Source organism: Nomascus leucogenys, chromosome 10 (genome assembly GCF_006542625.1).
Source record: "Nomascus leucogenys isolate Asia chromosome 10, Asia_NLE_v1, whole genome shotgun sequence".
Classification (NCBI taxonomy): Eukaryota; Metazoa; Chordata; class Mammalia; order Primates; family Hylobatidae; genus Nomascus; species Nomascus leucogenys.
In genome coordinates, this window is record NC_044390.1 from 51,949,427 (window position 1) to 51,963,060 (window position 13,634).

General features: G+C 54.8%; 4 protein-coding genes across 14 annotated transcripts in view; 3 read left to right on the forward strand and 1 right to left on the reverse strand.

Moving 5' to 3' along the window:
- NR2C2AP (nuclear receptor 2C2 associated protein) lies at nucleotides 1-2,067 on the forward strand. Of its 3 annotated transcripts, XM_012509525.2 has the most exons (6): nucleotides 1-407; nucleotides 549-639; nucleotides 853-958; nucleotides 1,030-1,097; nucleotides 1,391-1,501; nucleotides 1,869-2,067. In XM_012509525.2, exons 1-6 carry the CDS (start codon nucleotides 370-372, stop codon nucleotides 1,956-1,958), a joined length of 504 nt encoding a protein of 167 aa, XP_012364979.1. In that variant the 5' UTR covers nucleotides 1-369; the 3' UTR covers nucleotides 1,959-2,067. The 3 variants fall into 3 exon arrangements, with proteins under 3 accessions (XP_012364979.1, XP_030676214.1, XP_030676213.1); XM_030820354.1 differs by having other exon boundaries at nucleotides 1,391-2,026; XM_030820353.1 differs by having other exon boundaries at nucleotides 1,385-2,020.
- RFXANK (regulatory factor X associated ankyrin containing protein) lies at nucleotides 1,566-11,510 on the reverse strand. 7 transcript variants are annotated; one of them, XM_030820344.1, is made up of 10 exons: nucleotides 11,157-11,466; nucleotides 10,612-10,751; nucleotides 9,588-9,782; nucleotides 6,388-6,471; nucleotides 6,183-6,248; nucleotides 5,807-5,907; nucleotides 5,197-5,322; nucleotides 4,703-4,769; nucleotides 4,192-4,272; nucleotides 1,566-1,783 (listed from the first exon to the last, which is right to left on the reverse strand). In XM_030820344.1, exons 3-10 carry the CDS (start codon nucleotides 9,772-9,774, stop codon nucleotides 1,713-1,715), a joined length of 783 nt encoding a protein of 260 aa, XP_030676204.1. In that variant the 5' UTR covers nucleotides 9,775-9,782; nucleotides 10,612-10,751; nucleotides 11,157-11,466; the 3' UTR covers nucleotides 1,566-1,712. The 7 variants fall into 7 exon arrangements, with proteins under 7 accessions (XP_030676204.1, XP_030676205.1, XP_030676209.1 ...); XM_030820345.1 differs by having other exon boundaries at nucleotides 6,388-6,468; nucleotides 11,157-11,432; XM_030820349.1 differs by lacking the exon at nucleotides 6,183-6,248 and having other exon boundaries at nucleotides 6,388-6,468; nucleotides 11,157-11,510.
- BORCS8 (BLOC-1 related complex subunit 8) overlaps nucleotides 11,122-13,634 on the forward strand; it is a 17,124-nt gene continuing 14,611 nt past the window's right edge. For all 3 annotated transcript variants that reach the window (XM_030820352.1, XM_030820351.1, XM_030820350.1), the window contains exon 1: nucleotides 11,122-11,628. In XM_030820352.1, the coding sequence (XP_030676212.1) occupies nucleotides 11,247-11,628 (382 nt within the window). In that variant the 5' untranslated portion in view covers nucleotides 11,122-11,246. The remainder of the gene's footprint in view (nucleotides 11,629-13,634) is intronic.
- LOC100584982 (myocyte-specific enhancer factor 2B) overlaps nucleotides 11,551-13,634 on the forward strand; it is a 47,760-nt gene continuing 45,676 nt past the window's right edge. Inside the window, exon 1 of the mRNA XM_030820355.1 lies at nucleotides 11,551-11,628. The gene's annotated coding sequence lies outside the window, so the exon portion shown is untranslated. The remainder of the gene's footprint in view (nucleotides 11,629-13,634) is intronic.

A 13,634-nucleotide genomic window follows, 5' to 3' on the forward strand; every position in this document is an offset into this window, starting at 1 on the left:
TGCGCCAAGCCCACGCGGTTCCGGGTCCCAAGATTTGGCTCCAAGAGCTATTCGCAGAGAAACACGCTCGCACAAAAAGCCACCGCCCCCGAAACCTGCGGGAAATCTGTTTCCTTTGAGAGGCCTGGCCTCCGGTCATTGGCGGTTTCCCTGATCCTGTCTCCCAAATTTTCCGGCAGGGGATTTGATCGAGGCAACATTTAGGACTGGGGTGGGCGAGGGAGTGGCGGTTCTCGTCCCAAGTTACAGGTGAGGACGTGCAGGCCAAGGCGTAGCCAAGATCGCGCCGCCCTGTGGCTTGAGGAGGCGCCGGGATTCGAACCAAGGCTGTGCCCAATCCTAAGCCCTGCGAGGTCTTGTGGAACCGACATGACCCACTCTTTGGTTTGTCCAGAGACAGTGAGCAGGTAAGAGTCTGTGGGGACAGGCAGTGGCGAGGCCCTAAGCCTGGGGTCGAGCCCTCAGTGGACAGAGCTGGGGGTCAGGCCCTCCGCGGAGCTGAGACCTGGTCTCAGCCCCTCTCTTCGCCCTTATCCTGCTGCCTCCAGGGTGAGTTCGGTGCTGAATCGCAACACTCGGCAGTTTGGAAAAAAACATCTTTTCGACCAGGATGAGGAGACATGTTGGAACTCGGACCAGGTGAGGCGCCTCCCTCGACCCTCCATCTCTAGGGTGATTCAGATTCAGATCTCATGCCTTGAGAACGTCAGGGGTTCTCAAGGGTGGCCAGGAAAGAAACATGTGCCGAATTTCCTTCTTCCCCTCCACTCCAAGGACATGTGAATGAGATAGGCATAGCAGGGCTCTGTGCCTGCAGTGAATTTGCGCCTCAGTTTCCCTGTCTGCTTCCAGGGCCCCTCCCAGTGGGTGACGCTGGAGTTTCCCCAGCTCATCCGTGTCTCCCAGCTGCAGATCCAGTTTCAGGGTGGCTTCTCCAGTCGCCGGGGCTGTCTGGAAGGTACTAGAAGGCCCTGGGTGGTGGGGGTTCCAGGGGTCACCCCAGACACTCATTGCCTTTCTCTGCTGAAGGTTCACAGGGCACTCAGGCTCTCCACAAGATTGTAGATTTCTACCCTGAGGACAACAACTCGCTTCAGATATCCTGCCCCTGCTTCTGGGGTGGGTGGTCTGTGCCTCTGGAAGCTTTGGACTCACCCAAACCTGAATGGGAACCCTGATGTGTGATCTTGAACACGTGACCTCTAGGACTCCCATCACTTTTTCTGTAAAATGGGGCTGATGACCACCTGTTCTGTGTGACAGGCTTAGAGAGGCCTGCAGCTTTCCCAGGTTGCCCACATTGGTGGAGTCTGAGCTGGGTCTGGAAGGGGTGGGGGCCTGCGGGTGGGAAACCAGAAATCACCAGTTTCCCTTGACTGCCCACGCTCACACTTTCCCCATACCAGCTGCTGAAGTGGACCGGCTGAAGGTGACGTTTGAGGATGCCACTGACTTTTTTGGCCGTGTGGTCATCTACCACCTGCGGGTGCTTGGGGAGAAGGTGTGAGACCTCTGGGGGCTGTCTCCTCCAGGAAGCCCTCCGGGAAGCACAGCAAAGTCCCTCATTCTGCACAGAAGGTTTATTGGTTCCTCTAGGAAGGGGTCCCCTCCCACCACCTGTCCAGGAGCTGCCTTTGAAGCCAGTTCTGGGTTTCCCCAGCTCTGGCCAACCATTTTGTTCCCTGAGTGTCTGAGTCCCCGGCAGGCGGCCTTCACTCAGGGTCAGCGGGCACCAGGTTGCTCTGGAAGAGCTTGAGGATGTGGTTCTCGATCACCTGTTGCACTGAGATGGGGCAGGGAAAAGGCGGGCTGTGAGCTTGAATCGGGAGGGGCGTGGAGGTGCAGGCCAACCTGCGCTCTCCCTTTAGGGGACAAACAGGGACCCTTACAGAGACCTGCATTACAGAACAAAGCTGGGAGAACCGAGGCCTCATCCCAGGAACCTCAACTTCCCCTAAGTTTGTAAAAATGCACTTTTGTAGCTTTTCAGAATTATTAATATAAAAATATTTCCTACCAAGCAAAATGTGTGAATTGTGACTTTTATGAAAAGATGAGCCTGGGCATGGTGGCTCACACCTATAATCCCAGCACTTTGGGAGGTCCAGGGGGGAGGACTGCTTGAGCTCAGGAATTTGAGGCCAGCTTGGGCAACAGAGCAAAACGCTGTCTCTACCAAAAAAATTTAAAAATTAGGCTGGGCTTGGTGGCTCACACCTGTAATCCTAGCATTTTGGGAGGCCAAGGTGGGTGGATCACTTGAAGTCAGGAAAGGCCAGCCTGGCCAACATGATGAAACTCCATCTCTACTAAAACTACAAAAATTAGCCAGGTGCAGCCGGGTGTGGTGGCTCACACCTATAATCCCAGCACTTTGGGAAGCTGAGGCGGGTGGATCACCTGAGGTTGGGAGTTTGAGACCAGCCTGACCAACATGGAGAAACCCTGTCTCTACTAAAAATACAAAAAATTAGCTGGGCATGGTGGTGCATGCCTGTAATCCCAGCTACTTGGGAGGCTGAGGCAGGACAATTGCTTGAACCTGGGAGGCGGAGGTTGCAGTGAGCTGAGATCACGCCATAGCACTCCAGCCTAGGTGACAAGAGCGAAACTCCGTCTCAAAAAAAAAAAAAAAAAAAAAAATTAGCTGGGTGTGGTGGCAGGCACTTGTAATCCCAGCTATTCAGGAGGCTGAGGCAGGAGAATTGTTTGCCTGGGAGGCGGAGGTTGCAGTGAGCCGAGATTGTGCGACTGCACTCTAGCCTGGGAGACAGAGCGAGACTCGGTCTCAAAAAATAAATAAAAAAGATTTTAAAAATTAGCTGGGTAGAATGGTACATGCCTGTAGTCCCAGCTACTCAGGAGGCAGGGGCAGAAGGATCGCTTGAGCCCAGGAGTTTGAGACCAGCCTGGGCAACATAGCGAGACCCTGTCTCTTCTAAAAAAACAACACAGCCGGGCGTGGTGGCTCACACCTGTAATCCCAGCACTTTGGGAGGCCGACGCAGGCAGATCACAAGGTCAGGAGTTCAAGACCAGCCTGACCAACATGGTGAAACCCCGTCTCTACTAAAAATATAAAATTAGCTGGGCATCGTGGTGTGCGCCTGTAATCCCAGCTACTCAGGAGGCTGAGGCAGGAGAATCGCTTGAACCTGGGAGGTGGAAGTTGCAGTGAGCCGAGATCGCACCATTGCACTCCAGCTGGGGTGACAGAGCGAGACTCTGTGTCAAAAAAAAAAAAAAAGCAACAACAAAAAATAAGCCAGGCATGGTGACGAATGCCTGTGGTCCCAGCTACTCGGGAGGCTGTGGTGGAAGGATCACTTGAGCCTGGGAGGTTGAGGCTGCAGTAAGCTGTGCCTGCACCACTTCATTCCAGCCTGGGTGATAGAGCAAGACTTTCTGCCTCGAACAAAAAAACAAACCCCCCGAAAACAAAAGGAAGGATGAGGAATGATTTCTGTCCCAAACACACTAAACTCTGAAGGAAGGAGGGGGATATTTCCTAAGCCCCCCATCTCTACCATGACCCCAGGGGGTCGGTTCAATTGGGATCTCCCCGTTTTATGGATGGGGAAGTTGGGGTCCCATTGTGACAGAGAAAATGGAGTCAAACTGGGGTCTGCCTATGGCCCCTGTTCAAACCCACTGCCCGCCATGGAGAGGGATGGCCTCCGTGGCTCTGTGCACTGTGGCCTGGCTGCCTACCCCTTGGTGTCCTCACTGCCAGGCCTCCACAGGGGCCACTCCTCCCACCTGGATGCCATTCTCCCTCCCTTCAGGTCCCTCAGAATCCTTCCCTGACCTCCCCATCCCAGGGCTGGGCCCATCTCACTTCTTGGGGTCTCAACCTTAAGACACCTTCCTCCAGGAAGCCTCTCTGACTTCCGTTGGCCACTTTGGGGCTCTTTGATGAGAGGCCCCTCTTTGGGCCTCTCATGCCTATGTGTCCCCCATCATGGCCACAGCCACTGACACCCATTGTCCTCCCTACCCCAGCACATGCGGAACCCCAGGAACCAGGACTGGGATGTGCCCAGGCAGGATACACAACAGTGCTCAACACCTGCCAACACAAACACTCTCGCTGCCGGCGTATGACCACTGAGGGGGTGTCCCGTGTACCCCTTTATGGTCCCCCTGCCTATGGAAGGGACCCCACCCCTGTTCTGTGTGTCTCAGGCCGACCTTTCCGGTATCCCAGGGCCACGGCAAGGTCCATCGGGGTGTAGCCAGAGTCGGCTTCGGTGGTGAGGTCAGCACCTCGGGCTGCAAAGGAGAGGGGAGGGCACTGGAGGGTGGGGCCTCGGAGTCCAGAATGGGGTCTAGGGACCCGGGAGATCCCATGGCACCCCTCATTCCCCACAATGCAGCCGTGGGTCTGCCCGTTGCCCATGTGGCCTTTGACAAGAGTCCAACCTCTGCTATCTCGGTCTCCACTGAAGAACGTGGCTGAACGGTCTCTGAACCATGGAGGATGGAGGTGCTCAGCCTCTCGGCCAGATCCTAAACCCAGACCCTGACTCCCGTGTGGTCCTACCACCTCCTCCCCTCTGATCCACCCTCCAAGAAGAGCAGGCAGGGACTACCTGCTCCAAGAATTCTTCAAGCAATGCTTGGGCGTCTCCCTGCCCTCAGGATTCCCGCAGGGCCCGCTGGAGTGCTGGGGCCCCCAGGGCCAGTCCCGACTCCCACTCACCCAGCAAGGCCTCAACGCATTTCACGTGGTTCCCACGCACAGCGTACAGCAGTGGCGTCCCTCCATTCTGTCGTGGGTAGGGGCAGGAGAAACCAAAGGTTTACCTCTTCCTCATTCTCACAATGCCTTGTACTCTCTGGCCTGCAGTTGAATGTGGTTCCTCCTCCTGCTCATCACTGGGCCCATCTCACTTTCCGGGGTCTCAAGCTTAGATACCTTCCTCCAGGGAGCCCTCTCTGACTTCCCTTGCCCACATGGGGCTCTTGTAGCCACCTGTGCATCTGCCATCGCAGCACAGTTCACTGCATCTCAGCTGCCTGTTTCCAAGTCTGCCTTCCCTGCATGGGGAGCTCTGCTCTGTGAGGCTGGGAATGGGGCTGTCTCGTGTTCTCGGCACCCAGAGCACGCCTGCACCTTTCAGGTACTCTGTGAACATCTGAGGCAGGAATGAAGGCCAGGAGGCTGAGAGGTCCCGGGGATGGGCAGTCCCTCACCCAATCATAGATGTTGATATCCACGTCACGCTCCAGCAGCAGCCCCACAATGTCTGTGTAGCCGCCTGTGCTGGCCAGCGACAGGGCGCTCTCTCGCTCTTTGGCCAGGATGTGGGGGTCGGCACCCTGCAGGGAGAAGAAGGGACAGTGGTGGGATGGGTTGGGGCATAACCAGGAATCCTGGGGTACCCACAGCAGCCGCATCTTTTTTTTTTTTTTGGAGATGGAGTCTTGCTCTGTTGCCCAGGCTGGGGTGCAGTGGCGCAATCTCCGCTCACTGCAACCTCCGCCTCCCAGGTTCACACACTTTTCCCACCTCAGCCTCCAGAGTACCTGGGATTACAGGCGCCTGCCACGACGCCTGGCTAATTTTTGTATTTTTTTAATAGAGACAGGGTTTCACCCATGTTGGCCGGGCTGGTCTCGAACTCCTGACCTCAAGTGATCCACCCGACTCGGCCTCCCAAAGTGCTGGGATTACAGGCATGAGCCACTGCACCCAGCCGGCAGGTGCATCTCAAAGACAAGGCGCCAGCAGACACAGCCAAGACCCCAGCCCACCCTAAGGCCCCCAGGAATCCTCCAGCTGCCCAGGTGGGCTGGGACGCACCCACTCCAGCAGGAAGCGAACGGTCTCGATCTCTCCAAAGGCCGAGGCCCAGATGAGGGGGGTGAAGCCGCGCTCGTCTGGCTTGTTGACGAGGTTGTCACCTGGCAGGAGGGGGCGGGCGATACCATCAGGCTGCACCCCTGCCCCCTATCCCCAGTGCTGCCAAAGGGGGACGAGGTGGGGGGCTGGGGTTAGACAAGGGAATGAGGGGGAGCGTATGTCAATGGACATACATGGACACAGTCACACACACAGTTAGATACAATCACACACGTGGACACTCACAGGTCACGTCAGCGTCATGAGTGGGTATGGACACCCATATGCACACACCAGCCAGGTGCAGACATGCCAGCATGTGTGTGTGGACACGCACCTTTCCGCAAATGCTCCTTCAGCTGGTCCAGCTCCCCCTGTGCTGCGAGCTGGTGGATGGACAGGGCTGGGGCAGGACAGAGGCAGAGTCCTCACTCGTCCCCTTGCTTCTCTGTGCCTCAGTTTACCCTCTGTCCACGATTGCTCCTCACAGGCCCTCCCACCCTCCTACTCCTCTCCTTGTTGGGGACCGTGGGCCCACTCACAGTCTAGGGTGGCCGGCAGAGCCGACACCTCGTTCCCTCGCTGCCGGTTGGTGAGAGTAGTGGAGTGCTTCAGGGAGCTGCCTGCTGGGAAAGAGACAACAGGCCTCAGTTTCCCCTCGGTAGATGTCTCTGAGGCTTCAGGACAGAAGCCCATCTGTTTTTTGTTGTTGTTGTTGTTGTTGTTTGAGATGGAGTCTCGATCCGTCCCCCACGCTGGAGTGCAGTGGTGCAATCTTGGCTCACTGCAACCTCCACCTCCTGGGTTCAAGCGATTCTTGTGCCTCAGCCTCCCGAGTAGCTGGGATTATAGGCACCCACCACCACACCTGGCTAATTTTTGTTTTTTTTTTTTGAGACGGAGTCTCGCTCTGTCGCCCGGGCTGGAGTGCAGTGGCGCAATCTCGGCTCACTGCAAGCTCCGCCTCCCGGGTTCACGCCATTCTCCTGCCTCAGCCTCTCCGAGTAGCTGAGACTACAGGCGCCCGCCACCACGCCCGACTAATTTTTTGTATTTTTTAGTAGAGACGGGGTTTCACCATGGTCTCGATCTCCTGACCTCGTGATCCACCCACCTCGGCCTCCCAAAGTGCTGGGATTACAAGCGTGAGCCACCGTGCCAGGCCAATTTTTGTATTTTAAGTAGAGATGGGGTTTCACTACGTTGGCCAGGCTAATTTCAAACTCCTGACCTCAAATCATCCACCTGCCTCAGCCTCCCAAAGTGCTGGGATTATAGACACGAGCCACCACGCCCAGCTGTTGGGGTTTTTTTTTTTTGAGACAGAGTCTTGCTCTGTTGTCCAGACTGGAGTGCAGTGGTGTGATCACAGCTCACTTCAGCCTCAACCTCCTGGGCTCAAGCCAACCTCCCACCTCAGCCTCCCGAGCAGCTGAAACTACAGGTGCCACCATACCCAGCAAATTAAAAAAATATATATTTTGGTAGAGATGGAGTCTTGCTATGTCGCCCAGGCTGGTCTCAAACTCCTGGGCTCAAGCGATCCTCCTGCCTTGGCCTCCCAAAGTGCTGGGATTACAGGCATGAGCTACCATGCCACTGCCTTCGGTATCTTCCTGGGGTCTTGGAGCTACCAAAGGCAGTGCCTGGGACTCCATCATCCACTCACTCTACTCTCTTGAATACCCAGAGTGCATCTTTCTCCTCCCTGCCTGGCAATGTTCTGAGCAAACAAGACATAGTTTTTGCCCTATAGGGAGTCTGGGGTCAAGTAGGTGCATCAGACATAGAGAAATAATAAAAAACTTCAAGTTGAAATAAGTGTTCAAAAGAACTTAAGGCCGGGCACGGTGGCTCATGCCTGTAATCCCAGCACTTTGGGAGGCTGAGGTGGGTGGATCATCTGAGGTCAGGAGTTTGAGACCAGCCTGACCAACATGGTGAAATTCCATCTCTACTAAAAACACAAAATTAGCCATGCGTGGTGGCAGATGTCTGTAATCCCAGCTACTCGGGAGGCTGAGGCAGGAGAATCGCTTGAACCCAGGAGGCGGAGGTTGCAGTGAGAGAGATCACGCCACTGCACTCCAGCCTGGGCAACAAGAGCGAGACTCCGTCTCAAAAAAAAAAAAAAAGAATTTAAAAGCAGGTAAAAGCGGACGAAAAGAACGGAGCATAAGGAATAAGTCCTTCTTAGACAAGGTGGTAACAGGAGGGCCTCCCCAAGGTGACACCACCAAGATCTTAGGAAGTCAAAGAAATCCGCTACAGGGACTGGGTGCGGTGGTTCACGCCTGTAATCCCAGCACTTTGGATGGCCGAGACGGGCGATCACCTGAGGTCAGGAGTTCGAGACCAGCCTGGGCAACATGGCAAAACTCCGTCTCTACTAAAAATACAAAAATTAGCTGGGTGTGGTGGTGCATGCCAGCTACTTGGGAGGCTGAGGCAGGAGAATTGCCTTAACCCAGGAGAGGGAGTTGCAGTGAGTCAAGATGGTGCCACTGCACTCCACCCCGGACAACAGAGCAAGACTCCGTCTCAAGAAGAGAGGGGATCCAGGAGGCGTCTCGAAAATGGGGAGAGGGGAAAGGGGGGGAGGGGAGGGGAGGGGAGTCTGGGCAACAAGAGCAAACCTCTGTTTAAAAAAAAAAAAAAACGGACTGTAGTCCCAGCTACTCAGGAAGCTGAAGCAGAAGAATGGCGTGAACCCAGGAGGCGGAGCTTGCAGTGAGCCAAGATTGCGCCACTGCACTCCAGCCTGGGCAACAGAGCGAGACTCCATCTCAAAAAAAAAAAAAAAAAAGAAAAAAAAAAAACGGAGGCGGGAAGGGAAGGGAGGGAGAGGAGGGGAGGGGAATCAGCTATAGGAAGAAGTGTAGGAAGAGCATTCCAGACAGGAGTGGCAGCAACAAAGGTCGTGGGAGGGAACTAAATTCGGCATATTCTTGGACTCCAATCAAAAATCCTCAGTTCCTCAGTAAGTAAAACAGGATGACCATCGGACCCAGCAATTTCACTCCTAGCTATCTACCCTCAAAGAGTTAAAAACAGGTGTGAAGGGCCGGGCACTGTGGCTCACACCTGTAATCCCAGCACTTTGGGAAGTGGAGGCCTGCAGATCACTTCAGCCCAGGAGTTGGAGACCAGCTTCTCAAAAAAAAAAAAAAAAAAAAAAAAATTAGCCAGGTGTGGTTGCATGCCTATAGTCCCAGCTCCTAGGGAGGCTGAGTGATGGCTTGAGCCCAGGAAGTTGAGGCTGCAGTGAACTATGATTGCATCACGCACTCCAGCCTTGGTAACAGAGCGAGACTCTGTATCAAAAAACAAAAACAGGCCGGGCACAGTGGCTCACGCCTGTAATCCCAGCACTTTGGGAGGCCGAGGTGGGCGGATCACCTGAGGTCAGGAGTTCAAGACCAGCCTGGCCAACATGGTGAAACCCCGTCTCTACTAAAAATACCAAAAAAATTAGCTGGGTGTAGTGGCGGGAGCCTGTAATCCCAGCTACTCAGGAGGCTGAGACAGGAGAATCAGTTGAACCCAGGAGGCGGAGGTTGCAGTGAGCTGAGATCGCGCCATTGCACTCCAGAGTGGGCAACAAGAGCAAAACTCCGTCTCAAAAAACAACAAAACAAAACTAAACGAAACAAAAACGAAAGCAAGACAAAGGTTCCATCTGGGGCCTGACATTCCATCATCATGGAATCCCAGAGGGCCAATCCCAGAGGAGGTATCCTACCCTGTGGAGAGGAAACACTGGCATCCGGTTCAGGATTCACAGGCTCGGGGGTGCAGGGAAAGAGACTGAGGACCACAGTGTCTGAGCCATCTGCAGCCTCCTCTCCGGGGTCTTCAGGGTCCCCAAGTTCTGAGGCAAGGGGCTGCTGGGTCAGAATGAGGTCCTCTGCAGGCTGGGTAGGCTCCATGGGGAAAGCTGGTGGAGGTGTCAGAAGGGGAGAGATGACAATAATTATCAAGTTATAATAAAGTAGGCGCCGACTGCATACCTAGCCTTGCATTGTGAGGGTGGGTAAACTGAGGTCCAGGTTAATTACCAGAGCCAGGGAAATGAAAACCAGAGTCCATCTGCTTTCGAGGTCTACTGTTCCCCACCACCAAAGCACCTACAATGTGCAATGTTTAAAACCCTGGGCTCTGGCGAGGCACGGTGGCTCACGGCTGTAATCCCAGCACTTAGGGAGGCCGAGGCAGGTGGATCATGAGGTCAGGAGTTCGAGACCAGCCTGGCCACCATGGTGAAACCTCATCTGTATTAAAAATACAAAAATTAGCCAGGCGCAGTGGCGGGCACCTGTGATCCCAGCTACTCGGGAGGCTGAGGCAGGAGAATTGCTTGAACCTGGGAGGTGGAGGTTGCTGTCAGCAGAGATTGCACCACTGCACTCTAGCTTGGGCGACAGAGCAAGACTCCGTCTCAAAAAAAAAAAGAAAAAAAAAAAAAAAAGCCGGGGCTCTGGGGTCAGCTGTCTGGGTTCGAATCCCTCAATTTATAGGCCGTGAGAACTTGGGCATGTGACTTAACCTTTGAGCCTCAGTTTCCTCCACGACAAAGTGTGGAAATGAGACCTACAACGAATTATGTCTGTACATAGCTTATCGGGGGGTCTACGAAGGGCGGAGCTCAATAAATATTCGCTATGGTTGTTGGGAGGGGCTCCCCAGAATGAGTGAGGGCTCAACTAAGGTGCGATTGGTCCCAGTCCCACCCGAGCCTCCTAAATCGATCCAGGAGGTCCACTCACCTCCCCACAGCCTCCTCTGACCCCCCGCGCCGAAAGCCCAGTTCTCTCAAAACTTGGGGGCCCAAGTCACAAACTTTTCTCTTCCAATGGATATAGCAGGAGGCAAGCTGGAGACTGGACCCTCAGCGCTCTGGCTTCCTCTGCCGGGACAGAAAGCAACTTGATACTCGACCGCTACCCCCACCCCTGAGCTCCCCCACTGCGCGTGCGCACCCCCGCCCCCCAAAAGTGAGGAAGGGCCCGAGCAGTAAGTGCTGCCTCTGGCCCTTTAAGACTTAGGGGAAGGCGTGGGTTCCGCTGGGGCCCTGGGAGGGCAGTTGCGCCTGCGCCTTCTTTTCCTCTCCTCACCGACTCAGAGGGAATGGGCGGGGCCTAAAGGGCTCTGAGAATTTCACTATGCCCGTGCCCGCTCACCTTTACCCTGCCCCCAGATTTTTCCAGAGAGAGCCAATCGGCTCCGGCTTCGGGTAGATGGGCGGGGCTATCTCAAGAAGAAGAAGTAGGGGTAGTACGCGGGCCGTCTAGAACTTAAAGGGGCAGCGTACCTTTGCCGTCCCGTTCCACAACAAGGTCCCTTCTGCGGTCTCAAAGGCTTATGAGCAAGGGCGGGGGCAGAGGGCTAAAGAAGGGAATTTATGCGGCCCGAGTGGGTAATGCGTGGAGGACTGCCCCAACTCGTCTCTCAGGGAAAAGGGGGTTCAGAAAGGGAGAGAGTTCTTCCCCCTCTCCTGCCTGGGTGTCGCTCCACCAGCCTCCGGGCCGTCGCGCCCCCTCCTCGCCGCGCCACCCCCGGGTGTGCCTTCTTCCCTCCGTCTCACACAGCCCCTTTCCTGTCGGCAAAGACAGGAACGGGGAGGGCGGGCCCTCTGACACCGGAACTGGAGCCGTGTGGCGTCCGGTTTCAGCAGGGAAGGCTTAGGCGGCCGTCCCAGCCTCCGGGCTTCCGGTCCCGTTTCCAGGTTCGCTCGGCCACGGTCGCTATGGAGGAACCGGAGATGCAGCTCAAGGGGAAGAAAGGTGGTGCGGGCCTCCGGGCGGGACAGAGGGGGCCGGGAACTTGTGGAGGGGCGGCCTGACCAAGGCCGGGCGCGGAGGGACCGTGCGAGGAGCAGTGATTGAACTGCCGTCCAACCCCAGCTCTGCCGCTGACTAGTTTTGAAACCTGTAGAAAGGCTCCGTGTCTGCTTTAATTACCGGTCCCCCCAGGATTGTTTCAAGAATTCAGTAGCTGAGGCTGGGAGTGGTGGCTTTGTAATCCCAGCACTTTGGGAGGCCTAGGCGGGAGGATCGCTTGAGCCGGAGACCAGCCTGGGTGACATAGTGAGACCTCGTCTCTAAAAAAATACAAAAATTAGCCGGGCGTGGTGGCGCACGCCTGTGTTGCCAGCTACTTGGGCGGCTGAGGTGGGAGGGTTGCTTGAGCCCGGGAGGTCAAGGCTGCACTGCAGTGGGCTACGATCGTGCCACTGCACCCCAGCCTGGGTGACAAGTGAGACCCTGAACAAACTCAACAACCTGATATTTGTAATGCATTGGAAGAATCCCCGGGGCGTAGTAATCGCTGTGCGTGTTGTTTCCTTTTTTTTTTTTTTTTTTTTTTTTTGAGGCAAGGTATCACTCTGTCGCCCAGGCTGGGGTGCAGTGGCGCGATCATGGCTCACTGTAGCCTTGATCTCTCTGGCTCGGGCGATCCTCTTGCCTCAGCTTCTCCAGTAGCTGGGACTACAAGCGCACGCCACCACATCAGGCTAATTCTTTATTTTATTTTTATTTTTGACAGAGTCTCGCTCTGTCACCCAGACTGGAGTGCCGTGGGGGGATCTCGGCTCACTGCAACCTCAGCCCCCTGAGTAGCTAGGATTACAGGCACACACCCCCATGCCCAGCTAATTTTTTTGTATTTTTAGTAGAGAGGGGGTTTCACTTGTTGCTCAGGCTGGTTTCGAACTCCTGACCTCGAGTGATCCACCCACCTTGGCCTCCCAAAGTGCTGGGATTACAGGTGTGAACCACTGCACCCAGCTAATCCCCTATACTTTAAATCACTTCTAGATTACTCACATCTAGAGTACATAATACAGGCCTACACATCACTTCATCCACATGGATTCAAAGAAATGCTTAGTGTAGGGCAAATTGAAGTTTTGCTTTTTGAAACTTTGTGGATTTTTTTTTTTTCCTATTTTCCATCCACGGTTGGTTGAATACACAGATTCGGGAACCATGGATAATGGAGGGCATGAGTATGAGGCATGAGCCACCATGCCCTGTCTGTTATGCTCACTTTCTTCTTTTTTTTTTTTTTTATTTTTTTATTTGAGACGGAGTTTCGCTCTTGTTGCCAAGGCTGGAGTGCAATGGCTTGATCTTGACTCACGGCAACCTCCGCCTCCCGGGTTCAAGTGATTCTCCTGCCTCAGCCTCCCGAATAGCTGGGATTACAGGCATGCACCACCATGCCTGGCTAATTTTGTATTTTCAGTAGAGATGGGGTTTCTCCATGTTGGTCAGGCTGGTGTCGAACTCCCGACCTCAGGTGATCCTCCCACTTCGGCCTCCCAAAATTCTGGGATTACAGGCATGGGCCACCGCCCCTGGCCGTTATGCTCACACTCAAAGCGAGGAGGCTTATCTGGTAAGAGGTCACACAGTTTGGAGGTGGCAGGCCGGGCTCTGGCACTCAAGGCACAGTGGTGAGATGGAGAGACTTGTGTTAGCCTCCTTTGACTCCCAGACACGCCTGGGTTCTCTCTCCTGAGCAGTCACCCTGGTGATGGCATTGGATTCATCTCTGTAGCAAACTTTGAGGCGGGTGCTGTTATTCTTTTTTTGCAGATGAGGAAGCTGAGGCTCAGAGATGCCCTGCTCTCCCAAATCCAAGCTTTTAGCTTTTCCTGTGAATGTGTAACCTAATCAGTTGAAATTGGTATAAAGAGAAAGGAACAAAATGCCCGCCAAGGTCCTCAGTGGGGTGGAGGGGACATCTGTTAAGCTTGGTAGTCAGGGAGGGTCTTGCCCAGGAG